Genomic DNA, 22584 nt, shown 5'->3' with positions numbered 1-22584 from the left:
GTAGAGGGGTTTCTATCACACCCTGGGCAAGGTCCCTTGGCTAGAGCTCAGTCCCCCCGTAACTGCAGAGTGAGAACGGCTGCCAGGGAGGACCGTGGACAGTGGTGCCATCACGAAGACACCCCTGGGACTGAGGCCAGAGGAGTTGCTGTTGTACTTCTGCCCCCAGAGGGTAGCATCCAATTTCAGTCTCACTCCCGAAGCATATGCCCCAGACAGTGAGCAGTCAGGAAGGAGTCCTTGGGGTAAAGCACATCAGCAGACTGAGCTGACCAGTTCTCTGGAGGATGGGCAGATACCAACAGTATAGGAGCCAGGCTCCTATGGCCAGTTGCCTTAGCTTAGTCAGTGCCAGAGCTGTCTCTGGATTCAGGGACTTTGGGCCTGAGAGCCTGGAGACACAGGCTTGGTTCTATGCAACCTTGAATAAGTCAGGTGACCTCTCAGGCCTCATCTGTAGACTAGGGGAAGGGCCTAGAATGTTCTGGAAGGGTGGGTCCTGGCAGCTCTAAGAGTTTATGAGTAAACGATCCTCTGGGATGGTGGTTCTCAACCACTTGGAGGGAGCTTTGGAAAAATACCAGGGCCCCAGTGATTCAGATTTAAATAGAAGCCAGAGTTGAAAACCACTGTCCTAGAGCAGTCTGCCTCAGTGTTTAAAGGGCACAGAAATCCCCCGGGGAGCCTATTAAAATGTAGATTTTGATCTGCCAGGTTTGGGATGTGTCACAACATGCTACATTTCTAATAAGCTTCCTGCTGGTGCTAATGCTGCTGGTCCAAGGGCACAGTTTTGAGAATGAAGGTATTAAAGTTCTTCCCAAATTTGATATTCTAAGGCAGGTTCTCAAACTTGAGAGCATCAGAATCACCTGGAGGGTCTGAGGAAACGCCAATTGCTAGACCCCACCCCAGACCTGCTGAATCTGCATTTTCACCGTTTCCAGGTGATTCCATGCACCTTAAAGTTTGAGGAGTACTGTCTTCCATCAGTTGCTCTCTTTAAGCACTTTCAGAATGCCCCGGGGGTGGGGGTGGGGGTGCTCCTTAAAGCAAAAGCACTGGGCCCCACCCCAGAGCCTCTGATCCCCCAGATCTGGAGTGAGGCCAAGAATTTGTATTTCTAAAGAGTTCTCAAGTGCTGCTCTGGGCTCCCAGGACCACACCTAAAGAACCAATGCTCAACAGACCCAGAGTCAGGTTAACATTTCCAAATCCCTGTTTACACACCGAGCGCTGGCTGGCTGACCATCACAACTGACAACAAATGAACTCATCTGTCAGCTGAAAGGCACATAGACGTTCTCTGCGGGGTGGTCCCGCAAATGTCAATGACTCTGCTCAGTGCCACAGGGCAGATCCCTGGACGGAAGCAATAACTCTGCTAGTCTGCAGTGGCCTCAGTAGCAAACCGGACTTTTGGAAGAGACAAAAGTCCGACAAAAGCCATCGGCTGTGAGGTCAGCTCCAGGATATAGACTCACGTTAGGTCCAGGCTAAAAGCCAGAGAAGTAGGGATGAAGAGAGCTTCTGAAAGCAAAGCTGGGTGCTTATGCTTTACATCCAGGCTGTTGATGCTTCCTTTAAAATCCACTGCACACACACACCCTGCTCCTCCCAAAGTATGTGCCCCGTGAAGACAGGTATTTTCTTACCGACACAGGAGGCCGGGCGGCCACTCCAGGCCTTGTTGTCCATACACGTGACCGTGCGCTCCCCTTTCAACGTGTACCCTGGAGAGCAGTAGTACTCACACCGGGAGTTAAAGTAGGCACCATCGACGCACTTAAACCCTCCATTCGCCGGCATGGCCAGGGTGGGACATCGCTTTTCTGAAAAAGAGAAAACCGGATACTCAGCACTTCTTAGTTTTTGTCCGCAGACTTTCAGAGTCCAGAAACGCTGAAAACACAGCGAGTGCCAAGTCAATTGAAAGATAACGGACAGAATGAGAGAAACAAAGCGGTGGCAGCATGCCACACAGAAGGGGCCCACTGCTTCCTGTGAGACCCGCTTGGCTTGGCATCCCAGCTGAGCCGCCGTTTTAGGCTGGGCTCCTCAGAAGCAGACCCTGAGATGTGGATTTGTGTGCAAGTGATTTAGTTAGAAAGGGCTCCCAAGGGAGACCAGTGAGGGGTGGAGATGGTAGGGCAGGGGAGGGAAGGAAGCCAGGTAAGGTGGGCTTCAGCCTGCCCCCGCAGGGGAGCTCTGGAGCAGAAGGGCACCAGCGTTTGGCCTGCCTCCAGGCAAGGAAGTTAGGCTTCCCTAATCCTCTACCGGTCAGTCCTGGGCAGCTATGGGCCCACTGGGGATGCTCTCCTTGTCCGCACAAAGAGAACAGTCCTCCACAGGAGCAGAGCCTCTTCTCCCTCTGAAGAAGATCCAAGGGGCAAGTCAGAAGCTGGGGGATGGACACCCAGAATTGGGAAAAGGGCATCCAGGAATATCCGGGTAAAGCACCAAAAGGGTCCAGTCACCGTGGTGCATTGTCAGCACGGGCTGGGTCACATGGCTGCAGTGCGGGGCCTGAGTTTCCCCAAAGATAAAGTAGCGGCACCCCTATCAATAGCCTTGTGGCAAAAACTGGACACAGGGCACATGCCTGGCATACAACAGGTGCTCAATAAATGGGGGGCTGTTTGCAATAACAATGCCATCTCACAGGTGCTTCAACAATGCCCTCTTGCAGGGGCCCAAATGAGAGGTGACTTTTCCTCAAGCTAAAAGTCAGTCCCTGACCTCTTTCTCCCTGACACACAGTTGCTTCCCCGGGAGAGCATTCTGCAGTGACTTGCCCTGCCTCCCGAAGCTCCACACCTTGGGAGAACATTTCTAGGCTGTCTCTAGGAACAGGAGTCGGTGACTTCTCCCTCTCCTGGTGCCTCTGGCACGATGTGCACCTCTGCCCCACTCTCTGCTGCTACTCCAGGACCCTTGACGGCAGAGCCTGTGTGTCTCTTGTTTCTAGATCCCCAGCACCTTTCCCGGGGCTAGCACGTACGGAACAATCACAACCTGTTCGCTGAACAGACCTCTGTTCTCGCCCCCCTTTCCCCAAACTGCAGATCACACCGTCAGGTCTGTGTCATCACTCTTCCAACCACATCTTACAAACCCACTGGCATCTGCCCACCAGGGGGAGTTTTTCTCATCAGGGACCAGGTAACGTTCAGTTAAAAAAAAAAAAAAAAAAAAAAAAAGCCCTAATCTCAGAGCACAAGAACTTTGGCCCTGATTGGCCCCGAGGCCCCACCACGGCTGCCCTACTCACGCTTGCAGATGACCTTGTCAGACCACCGCTTGTTTGACTGGCAGACGAGCTGGGAAGAGCCGTGCAGCTCATAGCCCTTCCGGCAGCGAATGTCGCACCTGGTCCCCAGGGCTGTTTTGTAGTATCCTCCTTGAGGGGCCCTGCAGTACACATCCCCATACTTCACCTTGATGGGGGAGCACCATGGGGTGTCTGCGGGTAGCAGAAACAAAGGAGGGGAGAGATAGGAACGGACATCTTTAGAAAAATGTGTCTCCTCATTCTCCCAAGTCCCTGGCTGGCTGCACTCCAGATTTTGGAACCTTTGAAGGAGTCTTTAAGGTGGGGGCGCCTGGGTGGCTCAGTCGGGTTAAGCGTCTGCCTTTGGCTCAGGTCATGATCCCAGGGTCCTGGGATCAAGCCCCGGGTTGGGCTCCCTGCTTAGCGAGGAGTCTGCCTCCCCCTCTCCCTCTGCCCCTCCCCACACTTGTGTTTTCTCTCTCTCTCTCTCTCTCTCCCTCTAATAAATAAATAAAATCTTTAAAAAAAAAAAGGAGTCTTTAAGGTGTCTCTGGGTGGGGAGGTTATGATCACAGGACTAGGTGTCAGACGTATCTGACTATGGATCCGGGTTTCCTCCGTTATTAACTTGTGATCTTGGGCAAGTTACTTAACCTCTCTGAGTCGATATCTGAGTCGATGTGAGTATGTATCTACACCCACAGGGGCTCTTATTAAGGACAAAAAAACCCCACTAATGCATATCAAGCACCTAGCACAGTGCCCAGCACATAGCACTTATTCAATAAATGCTTGTTCCTTTTGGTATTTCCCTGAAGGAGGTAACAGAATTCTTCAAAGGGCAACTGATATCATTGTGAACCCTAACCCTAACCATCCGCACGTAGTGGCAGGGGACTCAATAACCGGTTAGAGTTTTTCCAAATCTGCACGCATATTCTCTGTAAAAACTCATACTACTATTTTAGTTCATGTGAATGAAGCTGCCATGTCCAGATTTTTGCCAAGGGATATAATTTTGGCTTAAAATCACAAAACCACTTGCTCCCCATAGGGAAGCAACCCCCTTTTCAGATGTCCCCAGTTATGCCCCACTTAGATAACGTGGCAAAGTTCCCAAATGGCAAAATTCCAGGGTGTTTTGATCTTGGTCTAGTAGTTGCCCAGAGCACTGCTAGGATCACACTGATAAATCGGAACCTCTCCCCAGTGCCTTTGCAAGGTGCTCGCTGAAAGCCCTAACGTTGTTAGGGCAAGGCTAACTCCCCAGGGGGCAAGTTGCCACAGTGACCACTGCACAATCGATGGGGACCAGTGCCAAGCTCCCTCAAGCCTGCCAGTGGTTCTCAGTGCCGCGCACAGGGGCCCCCTTCCCCTGGCTGCCTGGCTCTTCACGCCGCTCGGGCACCTGAGCCGTCCATGAGCGGGGTGCGTGCGCCATCATGTGGCCAAGGAGGAGGAACCTCGTCTGACTGTCCAAGAAATTTTCTGAGGGTGTTTCTGACTGCTTCTCAGCCATGAAGACCAGGTCATGTCCAGGACTTGTGCACAGACTGCTTTTTTACTTTTGTGCTTTCACAACTCCTTTGGCTAACACTTTGATCCTGTAATGTGTTTGCAGACTGCTGCCACGTGCGTGGGTCCTAAGTCAGGACTCAAGCACGCATTCCCTGGCCTTTCAGGGTGTAAGGCAGGTCCTGCGGGCTTGGCCTCGAGCTGACAAAGTTCAACCCTGTGGACACAGACTTGCGGGAGCTTGCCCCAGGTCTACAGACCCTCCTTGAACAAAGTTTCGTTCCTCTGGACTTTACATACCCTGTCTGTGCTAACGGTTGTACGTGAGAACAATCTGGAGCCTGAAGTAAAGCACAAAACAGCATACACGTCTCCATTATTTCCTTCTAAGTATAAAAGAATTCTTGAACCAGTTTTAAATACCCTGCTTCTTTCTTTGGTGATGGCTCCAGGTAAGCCAGGAAACTAGGAGATCTCAACATCACGGGTAAATGAGAAGCCCTTGGGGTGTGTTTGCTTAGCATGCCAAGCTGTGGATATTTCTTCTATCATCAAAAGATCTTAAGATAAATTCTGGAAAAATCCACAGATGCCTACTACTCAAACAAAACTGAGATATGGAACCTACTGGCCTCTGTGACTACTAGAAGTGAGGTATATTTCTCTCACACACATTCCCCCCCACCTTTCTTTTTCAACTGTAATAGGAAAGATCACCTACAAGGAAACTCCAATATACATCTGTTGTTTTGGTTCTCAGAGAAGCAATTTTTATAGTTCATCAGAGGACTTCCATGGTATTAAAAAAAATCTTAAAAGTCACCTGTCATTTTACCTCTTTATCACCTTCCCCACCCCTCCTCCTTAACTTCCCCACTGCCTCATTCCCTCTTACTTTCCCTGTGTGTCCTTTTCTCCTTCTAGACTGCAAGGCTTCTGTGTTCCCCATCTCCAGCCTCCTCCTCTTGCTGACTGGGTCCCCCTTACTTCCTCTCTCTCCAGAGAGAGAAAGTAAAGCCCCCACTGGGGGTGGAGGAAAGGGTGGTGAGGGAAGAGTGAACATGGGGGGCAGAGAGAGAGAGGAGGAAACCGTACTGAGCTAGTGGAGTATGGCGCATGCAACACCAGGCAGAGGCAAAAGCCCTGGGGGGCATCTGGTACAACTCTATCATCTCCTAGCAACCCTGGACAATTCACTAAATCTTTCAGGGAATCAGATTCCTTGTCTAGAAATGACAGGAGTGGATTAAGTTCTTTTCAAAGTGTCATCTAGCTTTAAAGTTGTAGGATTCAAACTCTACCTTACTCCTTTCCGACCCCCTACCCATGCCTGCCTCCTTCCTCCCTCTTCTGACTGACAACTGAGTAGTCTCTTGTAACCCTTCCAGCCGAAGGCAAATCCTTTGTGCATTCTGTGTCCTGATCACAACTCCACTGATGTAAACCTGGGAAGAGTGTCCAATTCTCGGCCTGTCCTTCACTCAAATGTTGAAAACGCTCATATCCTCCAGCTTCTGGCCTTTTTTTCAGGAGGGACAGGATTTTCAAAGAAGCTAATAGGAAGCAGCACACCTTCACTTTAGCACACGTGTTATGGTTGGCTTTTCCACAAATGTACCCAGGACAAATATTTAAGGCTGGCAGGTCCAGTAGACAATGACCTAGGTATACATATATCACAGATTCATCCATTTCGATATAATATTTTCGATGCAATTAGATTTTGTCCCCTATTCCGAGTCCTCAAATCCTCCCAGAAGTGCTGACTGCACAGCTAAAAGCTGTGCCATTGTCAACATGTGGGGAAAAAATCTTGTTTTCATTTACTCGCAAAAGGAATTCCTTTTGGATTACTTTCCAAGAGAAATCTATGGAAGATATTTTGACGGTTTAACAGCCCTTCTGTAACAGTAATTAAAATGCTAGTGAGTGACTTGAATTGGAAGTGCACCAAAGCACCATGAGTTGAAGTGAATAAGCAAAACGTTTAACACAGAGGTTTAGCGGAAGAAAGCTCTTATGTGGCTTCCATTAAGACAGGGTTTATTTCGGGAGAAATCTAACTTGATTATTCAGGAAAGGTTTGTCAGCCCCCTAGGCCAAAGTGGTAAGCATCTCAGTTAACTGGAGTTCCTGGGATAGACACTGTCTTATAGCAGGCTAGTGAGGAACCACTAGCAAACTCTGGACGTTGAGTTAAAACATCTGGATTTCAGACCTCAATGCAATGTTGGCTAGCTGTGTGACTCTGGGCAAGTCACCTACCCTCTCTAATCTGTGGTTCCTTCATCTGTGCATGAAGAATAACAATATATCTCCACATGCCTTCCTCCTTCCCTCAGTTAGTGTGACCATATGATGGCGTTCCATGCAAGAGAATCAACAAGTGATGCTTGCCACATTCTGGGGCCACAATAAATGTTGATTACATTTCACTTTCTTCTTTTCTAAAACTCAAGAACACTTATTGAGTACGTGCTCTGTGCCAGACACTGTGCAGGAGCCTGAGGAGCTAGAGCTAAACCCCCTGTTAACAATGGTTTGTGTTTAAAGTATTAAAACTTAAAACAAAAACAAAAACAAAAACAAAAACTGGGGCGCCTGGCTTGCTCAGTCAGCAGAGTGTGTGACTTCTGATCTCAGGGTGTGAGTTTGAGCCCCTGGTTGGGTGTAAAGATTACTAAAAACAAAACAAAACAAAAACAAAAACACACATACACCCAAAACAAAACGAAAAAAACAACTTAAAAAACTGACAATAAAAACAATTTCCTAAGACAGATTTATTCTTAAAGCTCTAGGACAGGCACTTATTTTAGCCATCTGGTCTACCTCCCACGCCTGCAATGCTGTGAGGTGAGGACGAACACTAGGAACAATGAGCCAAAGGCACCAGACAACTTCTACTGTACAGGTGAAGGGCCATATGTGCACGCATGTGTTTTAGGAAGATTTTTCAACAAGGAACTCAAAGAAAAAAAAATTTTTAAACCCTCAATTAGGGCACCTGGGTGGCTCAGTTGGTTAAGTGTCTGCTACAGCTCAGGTCATGATCCTGGGGTCCCAGGATCAAGCCCCACATCAGGCTCCCTACTCAGCAGGGAGTCTGCTTCTCCTTCTCCCTATGCCCCTCCTCCCTGCTCATGCTTTCTCTCTCTCTCTCTCAAGTAAATAAATAAAAATCTTTTCTTAAAATCCTCAATTAATTAAGAAGTGTGAGGAATCAGAATACCTCCTTACCCCAAACATCTAATTAACAAGCTTCTCCTTTGCTTGACTGGTTAATTCCTGAGGCACTTAATATAGAGGTTGTATATAGAAATGAGTATTTGCATTCACGAATCATAAGAAAATGTGAACTGTGGTGGGAAATACACCTGGACATAGGAACTAGTCATTATATTAGACTGTTCACTTCTGTGGAAAACAAGTGAAGGACTCTCTGCAACCAAAGGCTGACCAGTACTACCCTGATTCTCCCACAGCTTAGACATATCACAGCAGAGCAGGGCAGTATCCTCTTGCTAGATTGTGGGCAAATTTCCTGGCTAAGGTGCCACAACAGAACTTTATTAACCAATTTTTCTTCAAATTACTCTTCCACTGCAAAAGGAACCAGGATTCAGAGAGAAATCACCTCTATTTACCTTCTTTTTTCCCAGGGTTCCCTAAGCTTCAGAGAAATGACTCACCAGTAGAAATATTTGTGGACATACTTACCTGAGCCTGCACAGAAGTTTCTTGATTAGGCTTTTTATACCTGGTGGGGGGGTGGATGGCTGGAAATGTGTAGAGATGGAGTTCTTTATCATGAGATTAAAGTTTCAGTGGGCAACACACTTAATCATTTTGGGAGCCAAGCTGGACTCAGAAAGAGCACAATGAAATGAGCTTATGAAAATCAAGTTTTCTCATTCCCTATTCATCTCAGTACATTAGCAGCACGGGGGTCCAGATTTGACTTTGGGTGGTTTACTCTGGACCATTTTGGCTGTAATGCATGAATCAGGCAGAATTCATGGCTTGATTTTCACTTTCATCAGCTAGAGCTTGGCTTTGCAGAGGTAAGGACAGTAAAGAAACTTAGGAGAATAAAATGACCACTGGGGTGCTGAAGGACAGCACTTAGAAAATTCCAAATGCTTTTTCTTTTTCTCTTCATTTTTTTTTTTTTTTAAACGGGAGCATAAGCTTATTCAATTTTCAGTATTTTTTTTTTCTGGACAGGTAAATTCGCACTTTAATGTGGTGGTTGTCTGGTCACTTTATTATAGTCTGCTTTGCAGGGCAAAAAAGAAAGGCCTCCTGGCACCAGCAGGTCCCTCATTAGCACACAAGCAAAGCGTTCACCTTTATATCTAGCGTGTGAATACCCGACTTCATCGTCTTCTAGCGGTGAGTCTCCAGATCCTACAATAAAAAAGAACAGAAACTGCAGCAAGAAAAGCCAACTGATATGGACGAATATTTCGAAGCATTGCTTTGGCACAGTCCATGCAAGAGGGGCAATTAGAACGCAGAGCCGAGAGTGAAAGCTTCTGTGGCCATTCATGAAGGGATAGGGGACCTCGCAGAGGGAACCTGGCTGGGCTGAGATTGCCAGAGCCAATCAAAATGCACCTCCAACTGATTTTTGGTGTCACCATGTGCCAACTGAAATTCTGGACTCAGGACAGTAAGTCCACTGCATTCTGGGAAGACACCAATGTGTCTATGAATCTCACGCCAGGGGAGACGCAGTAAAATGTGTGTGACTCAGACATGGCCTACGGTTTCTCCAGCAGTCAAAGAAAACTCAGCCTAACTGAGTATTTGTGGTACCTGAAAATCAGTCTGTCCTGTGAAATGAATTTGGGTGGAGGCTAAGGAGGCAAATCAAATGTCTTATCTTAATGACAAAAGGACTACAAATCTACTTTGGTGTATCTGTAGGGAATGAGGGCCGAAAGCAACAATCTGGATGTTTATTTAGAGCCTCCGACCAAGGCATCGCTCAAGTAAAGTTTCTTAATGAGTCTTGCTACCCTTGAAAACCACAGCTCCAGAGAGAAAGTCTGTATTTATTTTTAAAATTTAAACTCATTTGGAAGTTGGAACTGAATCATTTTTAGAATATTAAATATTAGATTCCAGTAAGTGGTAGATTCTTTGTCTTTAAAGTAGTACCAGGGCCCAAACTTCAAAACTGGAGGCTTAAATTTACATATCATATCTTTCCCTCTAGACTTCCTGGTCTGATCACTGACCATGGAGTTGGCACCATCTTGGTCACATGTTTACCTATAGGGACCTGCAAGCATTACAGACAAGAACAAGAACACTCTCTATTATGAGGTTTTTCAAATCCCCATACAGGATAAGTGAAGGAGTAATGGTCCCTGCTCCACATGTATTCTTTTTTTTTAAATTTTTTTATTGTTATGTTAATCACCATATATTACATAATTTGTTTTGGTGTAGTGTTCCATGATTCATTGTTTGTTCATAACACCCAGTGCTCCATGCAGAATGTGCCCTCTTTAATACCCATCACCAGGCTAACCCATCCCCCTACCCTCCTCCCCTCTAGAAACCTCAGTTTGTTTTTCAGAGTCCATCATCTCTCATGGTTCGTCTCCTCCTCTGACTTACTCCCCTTCATTCTTCCTCTCCTGCTATCTTCTTTTTCTTTCTTTTCTTTTTTTTAAATATGTTGCGTTATTTGTTTCAGAAGTACAGATCTGTGATTCAACAGTCTTACACAATTCACAGCGCTCACCGCAGCACATATCTTCCCCAATGTCTATCACCCAGCCACCCCATCCTTCCCACCCCCGACCACTCCAGCAACCCTCAGTTTGTTCCTGAGATTAAGAATTCCTCATATCAGTGAGGTCATATGATACATGTCTTTCTCTGATTGACTTATTTCACTCAGCATAACACCCTCCAGTTCCATCCACGTCGTTGCAAATGGCAAGATCTCATTCCTTTTGATGGCTGCATAATATTCCATTGTGTAGATATACCACATCTTCTTTATCCATTCATCTGTCGATGGACATCTTGGCTCTTTCCACAGTTTGGCTATTGTGGACATTGCTGCTATAAACATTGGGGTGCACGTACCCCTTCGGGTCCCTACATTTGTATCTTTGGGGTAAATACCCAGTAGTGCAATTGCTGGATCGAATGGTAGCTCTAATTTCAACTGTTTGAGGAACCTCCATACTGTTTTCCAGAGGGGTTGCACCAGCTTGCATTCCCACCAACAGTGTAGGAGGGTTCCCCTTTCTCCACATCCCCGCCAACATCTGTCGTTCCCTGACTTGTTAATTTTAGCCATTCTGACGGGTGTGAGGTGGTATCTCATTGAGGTTTTGATTTGGATTTCCCTGATGCCGAGCGATGTTGAGCACTTTTTCATCCACATGTATTCTGGATGAGAGATAGAATGGAAATTCAAAGCTGGAAGCTGATGAAGGCTGGACCATGTCCATTTGAAAAAAGCCCCGACTCCCCAAAAGAGAAGCCCAGTTCCAAGTCCTCCTTTGCTCTGGGATTCTTTACTTGCTCTCTGGCTGCCCGGACAGGTACAAAGTTACACAAACTGTTCCTTCCTCAATATCAAAAAGTGAACAAGAAAACCAGTATAACCCTCCGGGACAGCAATCTAGGAACATGAATCAAAAGTTTAAACCCCATTTAAACCCCGTTATCCAGTCATTCCACTTCTGGGAATCTATCCCAAGGAAAGAATATTAAATATCGGAAAAAATTTCTACACATAAAGACTTCTTTGCGATGTCACTTATAATAGCAGAAGACTACAAACAGACCAAATAGTCAATCCTATGGTTAAATAAACCATAGTACATTCATTGGATTCATTGGATTGTAATGTAATGTAGCCATTAAAAATAATGTTTATAAAAAGATACAATAGTGTGGGAAAAGCTTATGTTATAACATTAAGTAAACAATGTGTTATAGCAAAATTATACAAATGGTGTGATTTATAACAATGTAAAACAATCAAATTCAAAATAAACAATGCATTGAAGAGCCTATGATAATTGGATGTTTTTCTTCTTTCTTATTTAAATTTTCTACTATAAACATGTATTACTTTCACAATGGAAAATAAACTTTATTATGCATGTAACTCAAAGAATCTTAGTTCCTAGAAAACATTCTGAATATATTAGAAGTGTTTCAGAATCTGCTGTCCCTCCCCTCCCACCCTGCCCCCATTTCTCTCCACGTTCAGAGCTGAACTGGAATTCTCTAAGAACCGCTGGATTCTTCATCTCCTTGTGGCCTATCTCCTAATAAGTGTCAAGAGATCTAGTTCATATTAAGAGCGCTTCCCTCTTGCCCCGAGTCATCCTGGCCTCCATACAATCTACCTAGGCAGTAACAGGCTCTGGACTTATTCCTGGTTCAAAGCAGACAACTGTCACAGGTTGGGTTCTTTGGGAAGTACCTTTGGGAATGGAGTTCAGGGCACAGGAGGTTTATTAGGGATCATCAACACCTGTGAAAGGGATAAGAAGGAAGCAGGTTTGGACAGAGGGAGAAGTCGAGCTTTGATGACAGCCCAATGACAGCCTCTTGGATTGGGCGGAAATGCTGAGGCTTTATATCCCTGCCTCGATCAGCCACTGGATAGGGCCCATGTTGGAAGGACGTGAACATGGGCCACACACTCCTGACAGCAGTGGCAGTTTCTGAAGGGGCTGAAAGCTGATGACTGGCCGAGACCAGGACTGCCTCCAGTGGGGACCACTGGTCCTTCCTTGAAGGAAGATCTGGCCGGGGCATCTCCATGACCACAACACTCGCTCATGGAACAATAACTCAAGATGTGTAATTGCAAGGGGGGTTACCCTCCATAGAGAAAGGAAGGGACCTAGTAGAGAGGCAGGTGCACCTGGGGTGCACAGCCCCATTCTGCTGGTACATCAGCATTCTAAGACACCTTTGTCACATATTATTTATTATAGAGAAAATTTAACATCTGACCACAGGGGAATGAGCAAACAAGTTATCCTCTATCAACAAGCTATTATATAACCACTAATCAAGTTTGGAATAGGGAAATGTGTATGAAATACAGCTACGCAGGGGCGCCTGGGTGCTCAGTCGGTTAGGCATCTGCCTTTGGCTCGGGTCATGATCCCAGGGTCCTGGGATCGAGTCCCGCATCGGGCTCCCTGCTCAGCGGGGAACCTGCTTCTCCCTCTTCCTCTCCCCTGCCCGACTTATGCTCTCTCTCACGCTCTCTCTCAAGTAAAAATAAATAAAATCTTAAAAAAAAAAACAGCTACGCAGAAAAGCAGATACTGTAAACTATATACAGAATGAAGTATAAAACTACACACATATATATAATATTATAATACTAACACACGTATGTCAAGTTTGGAATACAATAAGGTAGGATTCCTAATCAGTGGGGGGAACGGTCAATAAATACGCTAGGATTAAATGGATATGCATATACAGAAAAAAAAACAAGAGTCCTATCTCGCACCGTACCAAAAAACCATTTCCAGAGCTTACATTTGAAAGCCAAAAATTTGGGGAAAAACGCAGAATGTCTGCATGATCATGAGGTAGGGAAAGACTATTAAATTAAACGTACAAACCATAACCTATAAAGGAAAATATTGCTATACTTCACCACACTAAAATGTAAAACTTCTGTGCAATAAGAGACACATAAACGACATTTAAAGACAAGCACCAGGCTGGGAGAAAATATTTGCCACCCACAGAATACAGAATTACTGGGGCACCTGGGTGGCTCAGTCGTTAAGCATCTGCCTTCGGCTCAGGTCATGATCTTGGGGTCCTGGGATCGAGTCCCGCATCGGGCTTCCTGCTCAGCGGGAAGCCTGCTTCTCCCTCTCCCTCTGCCCCTGCTTGTATTCCTGCTCTCGCTGTCTCTCTCTCTGTGTCAGATAAGTAAATAAAATCCTTAAAAAATAAAAAATAAAAAGGGAAGAGAGGAAAGGAGGGAGAAAAGGAAAGAAATGGGGAAGATGGCTGGAAGAACATACCAGAAACCTCCATGCTCGAGCAGAACTCATGGGTGAAAATTTCCCCTTTTTTCTCTGCTTTTCTGGTTTTCTCCATTGAGCCTGTCATTACTTTAAAATTTCCAACAAAAACGTACTGAACAATCGTGAAAGACTAGACATGGCGGACTGTGGTATTTAATATCTCTGGTTCATCCCACACCATTGCAAGTCTTCACATCCCAAAGCCTTGATACACATCTAAAAGGACTGCCACACAAGCAAGTGCAGGACCAGCTGACAGAAGCTGGGCTTCTATTCTCTTCTTTGTGAGTTTCCTCCACTTCCCCCTCACTTGCGCACACATAGTTCCCACCGTGAGCTCTGACCCTGCTCGTTGCCTCCCGGGGTGTCAGGGATAAACTCTGTCTGTTAAACCACTAGCTCAAGTCAAGACCACGAGTTCAACTCAAGTGTCATTTGAAAAGCGTTAGGTGTTTGCCCAAAGAGAAGAAACCAACAGGTTACACCCTGACGAGAGTCTTTATAATGAGGCAGAAGGAGACACAAACATTCTCACTACCGCTTTTACTTAAGTCAGAGACTGCAAGGCAGACATTGCAGATTACCTCAATTCAGAATCCTGGCAGAGGTTACCCTGATGAGCAACTTGATTAGCAGCAGCTCACGGACATTGGTCCACTCAGCCCCGCTTAGATTCCCAACCCACTAGTATGGCTCTCCCTAGCACTGACAGGCCAACAGCAAATGACCGTCTCAGGGTACAAGAACAAGTATTCCCGGGAAGAGTGGGCCCCCCAAAAGCAAGACCAATCTGGGTGCACCAAAAGCTGCTGATCTCCGGCCTGGCAGCCATTCTCCTCTTTTTTCTTGCTAAAGACCCCCAGGTTGTGTTTGGCAGCAATGTGCCCTTCCCCAGGAGATGGACAACGATGACTTTAAGTCAGAAATCACCCTCTGCCAATGACTATTGCCGGGGTAGGCACGAAACCCGGGATTGGCCAATGACAAGTAAGAAGAAGTCCGATTTGGGGGGATGGGGAATATGGGAAAGATTTTCTCCCTGATAAAAGAGAGAACTTCTCAAGGAGAAAACTCTTTTGCCCTCTTTCCTCGCTTCCTGCTTTGGAAACTATTGTGTAAGGGTGAATGCCCGAAGCCATGGCAACCCTTTTGCAACCATGAGATAAGATGTTGGGACTTATAAAAATTTTCAGCTGAGGATGGTACAGTGGAAGGATAACAAGAATGTGGGTTCTGTGGTATACTTTATTGGGCCACTAAATCAAGCTCAGACATCTTACCTCCAGACTTCTTGTTAGGTCAACAATAAATGTCCCTTTGATTTAAGCTTCGGTGAACAGCATTGTTTATTACTTGTAACTGAATGTATCCAAACCGATACACAAATGAATGGGAAATTTACTGCCTATTACTGACAGGGGATAAAAGAAGGGAAAAGAACTAAATGGGTATTAGCCATCCCTCTCTGAAAGTGTCCAGTTTATATTCAGCCTAAACTCACACATCAGCTTCTATAAACAATAACCAGTCTACAAAATGGACCTACTGAAGGATGCCATAAGACCAAAGACTAACTTTCGTTCAGCAGATTTTACTTACTAAAGTTTAATAAGCAGTAAAAGAGATTCAGACGTACTGGGGACGTTCCACAGGGTTACAGTGAAGAGAAAGAAAAGAAGAAAAAGGGGGGGTGGGGTGGGGGAGGACAGAGGAAGGTTCCCTCACACATTCTTCTTGATTTATGAAAGTCTATCCCTTCAGAATTCTGGATAACTGAGGTTTTATTATGACAACCATTAATCAGTCCTCATATGGTTCAGATTACCACTCTTTGGAAAGAATGCTTCAGTGCTTCTTCCACACAAATACAAATTCTACATTGGCTCAGAAATCAGAAACTCGGTGCCATGAAGGATTCTGTCCCTCAGCCATACCTGGAGCCAATTCCATTTATAATTCTGCTCTCCTTGCAGAAACTTCATCTACTTCAACAGATTTCCAAAGAAACAGCCACTCCTCTCCCCCAAAGTTCAAATAAGGGTCTTCTGGTCGACTGCATCCCACCCTATCATTCTGAATGTCCATGTATCATTGAGGCACCGAATCACTCTTAAGAAGTATCTATTATATGTATTAGAATTACATCAGGAATTGGGGCGCCTGGGTGGCTCAGTCGTTAAGCATCTGCCTTCGGCTCAGGTCATGATCCCAGGGTGCTGGGATCGAGCCCCGCATCGGGCTCCCTGCTCCGCGGGAAGCCTGCTTCTCCCTCTCCCACTCCCCCTGCTTGTGTTCCCTCTCTCGCTGTCTCTCTCTCTGTCAAATAAATAAAAATTAAAAAATAATAATAAAAAATAAAAAAAATAAAAAAAAAGAATTACATCAGGAACTTAGATTTTAGACAGCTAGTAGAATGCTCCTTCCATCACCCTAAACGTTTTCTCATGTTGGGGTGGGGGGAGCATTTGAGACTAATGAAAATGTGGCCAATTTGCTAAAACTGTATTTCTTTATTGATTGTGATACATGATCTGAATTGACAGATTTGCTGGTTCTGTGTTGTATTTTTAGCTCAAAGGGTTGGGTTTATTTTTCAGTTATTTTGAAGACAGCGCTGCGTTCTTAATGTTTTGTAGGAAATTTCTGTTTTTCCCTTCATCATCATTATTCTAAATATACTCTTTTTATTATCAAAAGTCATCATATTAAATAGCAAACTGCATCATTAATTTTATACTGAAAGTCAATAGCAAAATAAAATTCTCTTTACAGTAGAGATTGTTAGTCTGAGTCCCTGGCCTCCTAGAGGATCAACGGAAAGGCTTTGTGTGGGGAGTCCATGTACCTTTTGGTACATAAATACACTTTTTATTTTCAGTAAAAATAAAACTTTCAGTAGATTTTTAATAAGAGTCTGTGATCCAAAAAGTATTAAGAACCACAGTTTTATAGCATTCTTTTTTAAAAATTTTTTATTATTATGTTCAATTAGCCAACATTCTTTATTTTATTTTATTTTATTTTTTTTAAAAGATTTTATTTATTTATTTGACAGGGAGAGACAGAGAGAGAGGGAGAAGCAGACTCCCCGCCGAGCAGGGAGCCCGATGCGGGGCTCGATCCCAGAACCCTGGGATCATGACCTGAGCCGAAGGCAGACACTTAACGACTGAGCCACCCAGGCACCCCCAACATTCTTTATTTTAAAGCATGTTAGAATGTTTACTGAAGGGACACCTGGGTGGTTCAGTCGGTTAAGCGTCTGCCTTTGGCTCAGGTCATGATCCCAGGGTCCTGGGATGGAGTCCCACATGGGGCTCCTCACTCAGAGGGGAGCCTGTTTCTCCCTCTGCCTGCCATTCTCCCTGCTATTCTCTCTCTCTCTCACTCTCTCTCTCTCTCTCTCTCTGACAAATAAAATCTTAAAAAAACCAGAAAGGTCCTTTATAAAAAAAAATGTTTACTGAAGAAACATGCAGTATCTCCTTGATATTTGACTCATTTTAGTATGGAAGAGGAGAGACAAATATATTTAAAACAGAGATAAATGCTTGACTCATTTTAGTATGGAAGAGGAGAGACAAATATATTTAAAGCAGAGATAAATGCTTACCTTTATTAGACCTTACTGTTTTTCCCCTAGATTTTGATGTTGAAGGAAGCTTTCTGAAATGATGGGAATATTTTATATCTCTGCGGTCCAACAGGGTAGCCCCTAGCCATAAGTGGTCAATTAAGCACTTGAAATATATGGCTAGTACAACTGGGCAACAGAGTGCTTTTATTTCATTTCATTTTAATTTTAATAGCCACATGTGGCTAGTAGCTACCATATTAGACAGCATAGGTCTAGACTTAAAAAGAAAACTACGACGATAAATTATGTCTCTAAATAGCTCAGTGGTGAGAACCATGTCTAATATGTCTTGTCTACCTAGTATATGATTCAGACTTGGTAGTCAACAAATGTAGGAAGGAAAGAGAGAAATTCCCTTAAGTTTCTTATGACACATAAATCATATGTCCTTATGCTTTATGTGTCTGCAATGGTTTATCCTACTCGGTACAGCTTTAGTACATGAATTTGAAAAGTGACAACCCTGGAGAGATCTGGATGTTTAGAAAAAGGTATTTTTTAACTTATTTTATTTTATTTTATTTTATTTTTTGGGGCGGGGAGGGGCAGAAGGAGAGGGAGAGAGAGAATCTGAATCTCCACACTGGGCATGGAGCCAGACGCAAGGCTCAATCTCATGACCCTGAGATCATGACCTGAGCCAAAACCAAGAACTGGATGTTTAACCGACTGAGCCACCCAGGTGCCCCAGAAAAAGGTACTTTGTACTATTGGAAGCCATAGGGTATTTATTTGTGGGAGCCGGATGATTTAGTGCTAGCAAATGATTTGCCAAAGGGGTTACACTGCAGCCACAATAAAGTGTAAAGGACATTTGGATGGCTTATGAACAAAGATCAAATCCAGGGCATTGCCAGGAAAACATAGTCTATAGATGAAGCCAAAGATATGACTGTCAAATCCTTCCTTAAATCAAGATGGTGACTCAGAATCCCTTTAATCATACAATAGGCCCCTGAAAGAGATGAAGGATGTGTCTCATAGATCCTCTACACCAAACAGAAAAAGAGTCTGTATCTATAAAACTTGTGGGTATATGGCTTTTGTCCAGTGGAGTGAACTCCAAGAAGATTCACAGGAGACCCACAGTGTTCTTAATAAGTTATACATACAGAAATATCCCTGGCATGACTGAGGGGACAGAAACATTACAGAATGAGGGGAGGTCTTTGGACTTTCAGAATTCTCCCGTCAGGAAGCAGGCTCTCGGGACTGCTTAGCTATCAATAGGTGTGACCTTTCATGAAAAAAGAAAGCATGCTCAGAGGGTGGAATTAAGAGCCCAGAGGGTGGAATCAAGAGCCCAGAGGGCCGAAAACCATAAAGAATCCCTTTCAGGGACACCTGGGTGGCTCAGTCAGTTGAGTGTCTGCCTGCGGGTCAGGTCATGCTGGGATGGAGCCCCACATCAAGCTCCCTGCTTGGTGGGGAGCCAGCTTCTCCTTCTCCCTCTGCTGCTCCCCCGGTTGTGTGCTCTCTCTCCATCAAATAAATAAATAAAATCTTTAAAAAAAAAAAAAGAATTATTTCTAGACTGGGAGGCATGACCAAGTAACTACCAAAATTTGGGCAGCTAGGTTTCAGAATTTTTATAGAATAGTGACTACTTTGTGCCCCCAATTTAATCTCATTTTTTTTAAATGATGGAGGAGGGAGTACAATCCTGCGGAATACATGTGTTTGAGCATCTTGTGGTGCTAGATTTTACCTGAGACCGGATCCTTGCTTGGCTCTTTTTTGCTCCCCTCCCTCACTTACAGGTTTTCCGTGAGAGCAGTCCGTCAACAAGCCACAGGCTCAGCTTCCAGGAAACCAAGTTAAGACAGCCATTGAATCTCCCTAAAACTCAAATACCCCAATTGGCCATGCCTCATAGGGTTATTGGAAATGTCAAATGGCATATGTATATGTTTTTAAAATACCATATTAAAATAAAATAATTACTACCATCCTTGGTTTGTTTTAGAGGCTTCTCATTGGATGATTCATAATCACATTTTCTAGTTAATTCCGTGTGTATATATTTTAGGCTTCTACTGCCCTGAGCCGCTGTGCACGTAAATGAGCTTCTGGTAAAAATATTAAAATGTGACAAACTTATATCTGGCCTGATAGGTTTTTCAAGAATTTTTTTAATGCATTAAGCATCGTCAGGAATCTCAGTGCTACCGAAGTTTTCTCTGTGTGTTTTCAAATTCTTCCATCTAAACATCTTGTATGGGGTGTGTGTGTGTGTGTGTGTGTGTGTGTGTGTGTGTGTGTGTGTGTGTGTGTGTGTGTACACAGTTTTTTCAATAACCACCAGGAAAAGCCAATCCTCTCTAGTAAAATAAACTATTGTCAAATTTAGCCTATGGATTCAGATGATCAGATGACAAAATTTGCTTTGGGAAAAAGTGACTTTCAGGTTCAATATATTACCATAGCTTATCCTTTGAGGCAGGAAAATCTCCATGGTTCCCTATATGCCTTCATAATCTCAAGATCTTTACAAAGTGAGAACCTACAGAAAGTTATTTTATTGCTGTGAAGTATTACTCCTGAGTCTCTCATTTTGTGGCTCTTGGTAGCACATATGAGTGTTCAAACATTTTGGGGAACCCTGAGGAAGGGGAGACAAAGCGGAGAGTGGTAACCCTTCTCTCCTCCATGGGTACATTTACAAAGGTTTCTTAATATATGGGAGGCCACTGAGGAAGCTCAGGATTGAGTCCTACATGCATGACTGGCAGGCAAGACCTGCTCTGTTAGGTCTTGGCAAAGTTTTGAGACAGACAAGAGATGTCCAGGAATTGTGTATAAGTGTGTGTGTCTAAAGGAGTCCAGCGGAGACGACACTTTAGCTTTACAAGAGCATCAGCTTCAACTTCAAGATGCAGGCCCAGAAAAAATATGCCGAGGGCCAGAAACTATAAATGAGCCACACTTCCTTGGAAGCCTTACTCCTCTACATCAGTGGCAGGCTAACAGATGAAAGGCCAAAGCTAAGAAAAGGGGTGTGGGGGGGCAAGTACACCAAGAAGAGACTTTTCCAAGTGGAACACGTGGATCCAGAAAGATCGATCTAAACCTTTTGCTAATCATGGGGAATAGATGGAAGGAAATGTTTATTACCAGTATTTGGGGGAGCACATTTACCAAAATGTTCAGATGGGACAAGCTCCCAGCACATCTCAGACATTCACTTCACCATACGTCCCCCTCTTTTTCTTTCTCCATCACTATCCCAAGCCCCTCACATGTGCCAACAATCAACTAGAGTTGTGTGTTTCAAACTTTTAACCCAATTTAATGGGTCATATGGTACTTTTGTAGGGAAACAGAAGAGAACTGAAAATGTCAGGGTTTGCAAGTGTCCATGGATAGATAATGGCTAAAGAAGATGTGGCACATATACATACATGTTATATATGTAATTATATATCACAGAGTAATATTCCACTCTGCCATAAAGAAGCATGAGGTCTTGCCATTTGCAACAACATGGATGGACCTAGAGAGTATTACACTAAGTGAGATAAGTCAGACAGAGAGAGACAAATACCATATGATCTCACTCGTATGTGCAATCTAAAAAATAAAACAAACAAAAAGCAGAAACAGACCCATAAACAGAATAAACTGATGGTTGCCGGGGCTGGGGGGGGGTGGGCAAAATGGGCAAAGAGAAGTGGGAGGTATAGGCTTCCAGTTATGGGGTCAACATGTCATAGGGCTGACAGGTCAGTGGTATTGTAATAACATCGTATGGTGACAGATGGTAGTTACCTTTGTGGTGAGCACAGCATCATGTATAGACTCGTCTAATCACCAAGTCCTGCACTCAAGACTAATGTAATGCTGTATGTCAACTATACTTCAATTTTAAAAAAGAAAATACCACACTTTGTTACATATATTATAGATGAATACTACTTTGTGCAACTTTGTTTCAATTATGTGGGTGTGTATGTGGTAGGATGTCCCCAGTTTGCAAGAGACAGTCCCATTTTGTGCCTGTTGTCCCAGCATTATCAACAGCACTCCTTTTCACACTCAAAAGCGGACAATAAATAATACATTCACCCTAACAATAGGCCACGGTAGAATATATGTCTTCTTATGGGTCTTAGTCAAAATAATTGGGAAAACAGTGATTCTGAATATTTTGAAAACCCATAGGTAATGGCCTTGTCTTGTCAATTCTTTGTTTCTCCCCTCCAAATGAAGGCATCGATCTAAGAAAGGCTTCCAAGAGCAGTGACGGAAGCCTTCTCTTGCCCCTGATTTGTTCAGGACACGGATGTCCTATCCCACGAAAAGGCAAGCAGGTCCTGAGTTTCTTCAACCACCCATGGCCATCCTGGCTGGCAGGATGCAATTGGAAGAGCCCTGGGATGAAGTTCCAGCTCCTCTACGAACTGTATGTTCTCGACTAGGGAAGCCACTTTCCTTTCCTGAGCCTCAGTTTGCTCATCTATAAAAGGGAGCGACCATAGAGTGCACTACATGTTTTCGAATTATGTTCTCTCCCAACATCCCCACCTTCAACCTGGAGTTGGGATCACTGGAGTCAAGCAAATCAACTTGCCCTCCTCCTCCCCCTCCAACTAGTCGTAAACAATTAGCATGGTGCAGCACTAAACTTCACCAGCCTCTCTCATTGTCACTGCCTTTCTTTAAGTCCTCGGTGCCACCCCAGGAGGTAGTGATGACCCGGGGACTAGAACGGAAAGCTGGGAGGACAGCGGCTCTTTGCTACCTTGCTCGTGACTGTGCTCTGGGCTCCGGGAATGAAGCGAATATGAATGGTAAGAGAAAGAAGGATTGAACTCTTCTGACCATAAATCTTGTCCAATTTCACAACCACTGGTCTGTCTTCATGCCTTCTTCGCGCAGCCAACCTGAAAAGGCCCTTCCCCTCCTTCTTAGTCCCTTGCCTGTTTTCAACGCTATTTCAAAGCCTGGTTCCTCTAGTTTGCCTTTTCTAATCTTTACTTTATTATTTTTTTAAGATTTTATTTATTTGAGAGAGAGAGAGAGAGACACAGCGAGAGAGGGAACATGAGCAGGGGGAGTGGCAGAGGGAGAAGCAGGCTTCCCACCGAGCAGGGAGCCAGATGCGGGGCTCGATT

At 44.6% G+C, this 22584-nt stretch overlaps 1 protein-coding gene across 2 annotated transcripts in view; it reads right to left on the bottom strand.

The window, feature by feature from the left end:
- SRPX (sushi repeat containing protein X-linked) overlaps nt 1-22584 on the bottom strand; it is a 118829-nt gene that overhangs the window by 61408 nt on the left and 34837 nt on the right. The window contains exons 2-4 of one of the 2 annotated variants that reach the window (XM_025857630.2): nt 9137-9196; nt 3272-3463; nt 1656-1832 (exon numbers count right to left, since the gene is read on the bottom strand). In XM_025857630.2, coding sequence (XP_025713415.1) covers nt 1656-1832; nt 3272-3463; nt 9137-9196 — 429 coding nt within the window. The remainder of the gene's footprint in view (nt 1-1655; nt 1833-3271; nt 3464-9136; nt 9197-22584) is intronic. The other variant, XM_025857631.2, reaches the window with a different exon arrangement.

Source organism: Callorhinus ursinus, unplaced genomic scaffold (assembly GCF_003265705.2).
Source record: "Callorhinus ursinus isolate GAN/ISIS: 27379988/994484 unplaced genomic scaffold, GSC_fseal_2.0 scaffold16, whole genome shotgun sequence".
Taxonomy (NCBI): Eukaryota; Metazoa; Chordata; class Mammalia; order Carnivora; family Otariidae; genus Callorhinus; species Callorhinus ursinus.
This window is presented reverse-complemented; position numbering and strand designations above follow the sequence as displayed.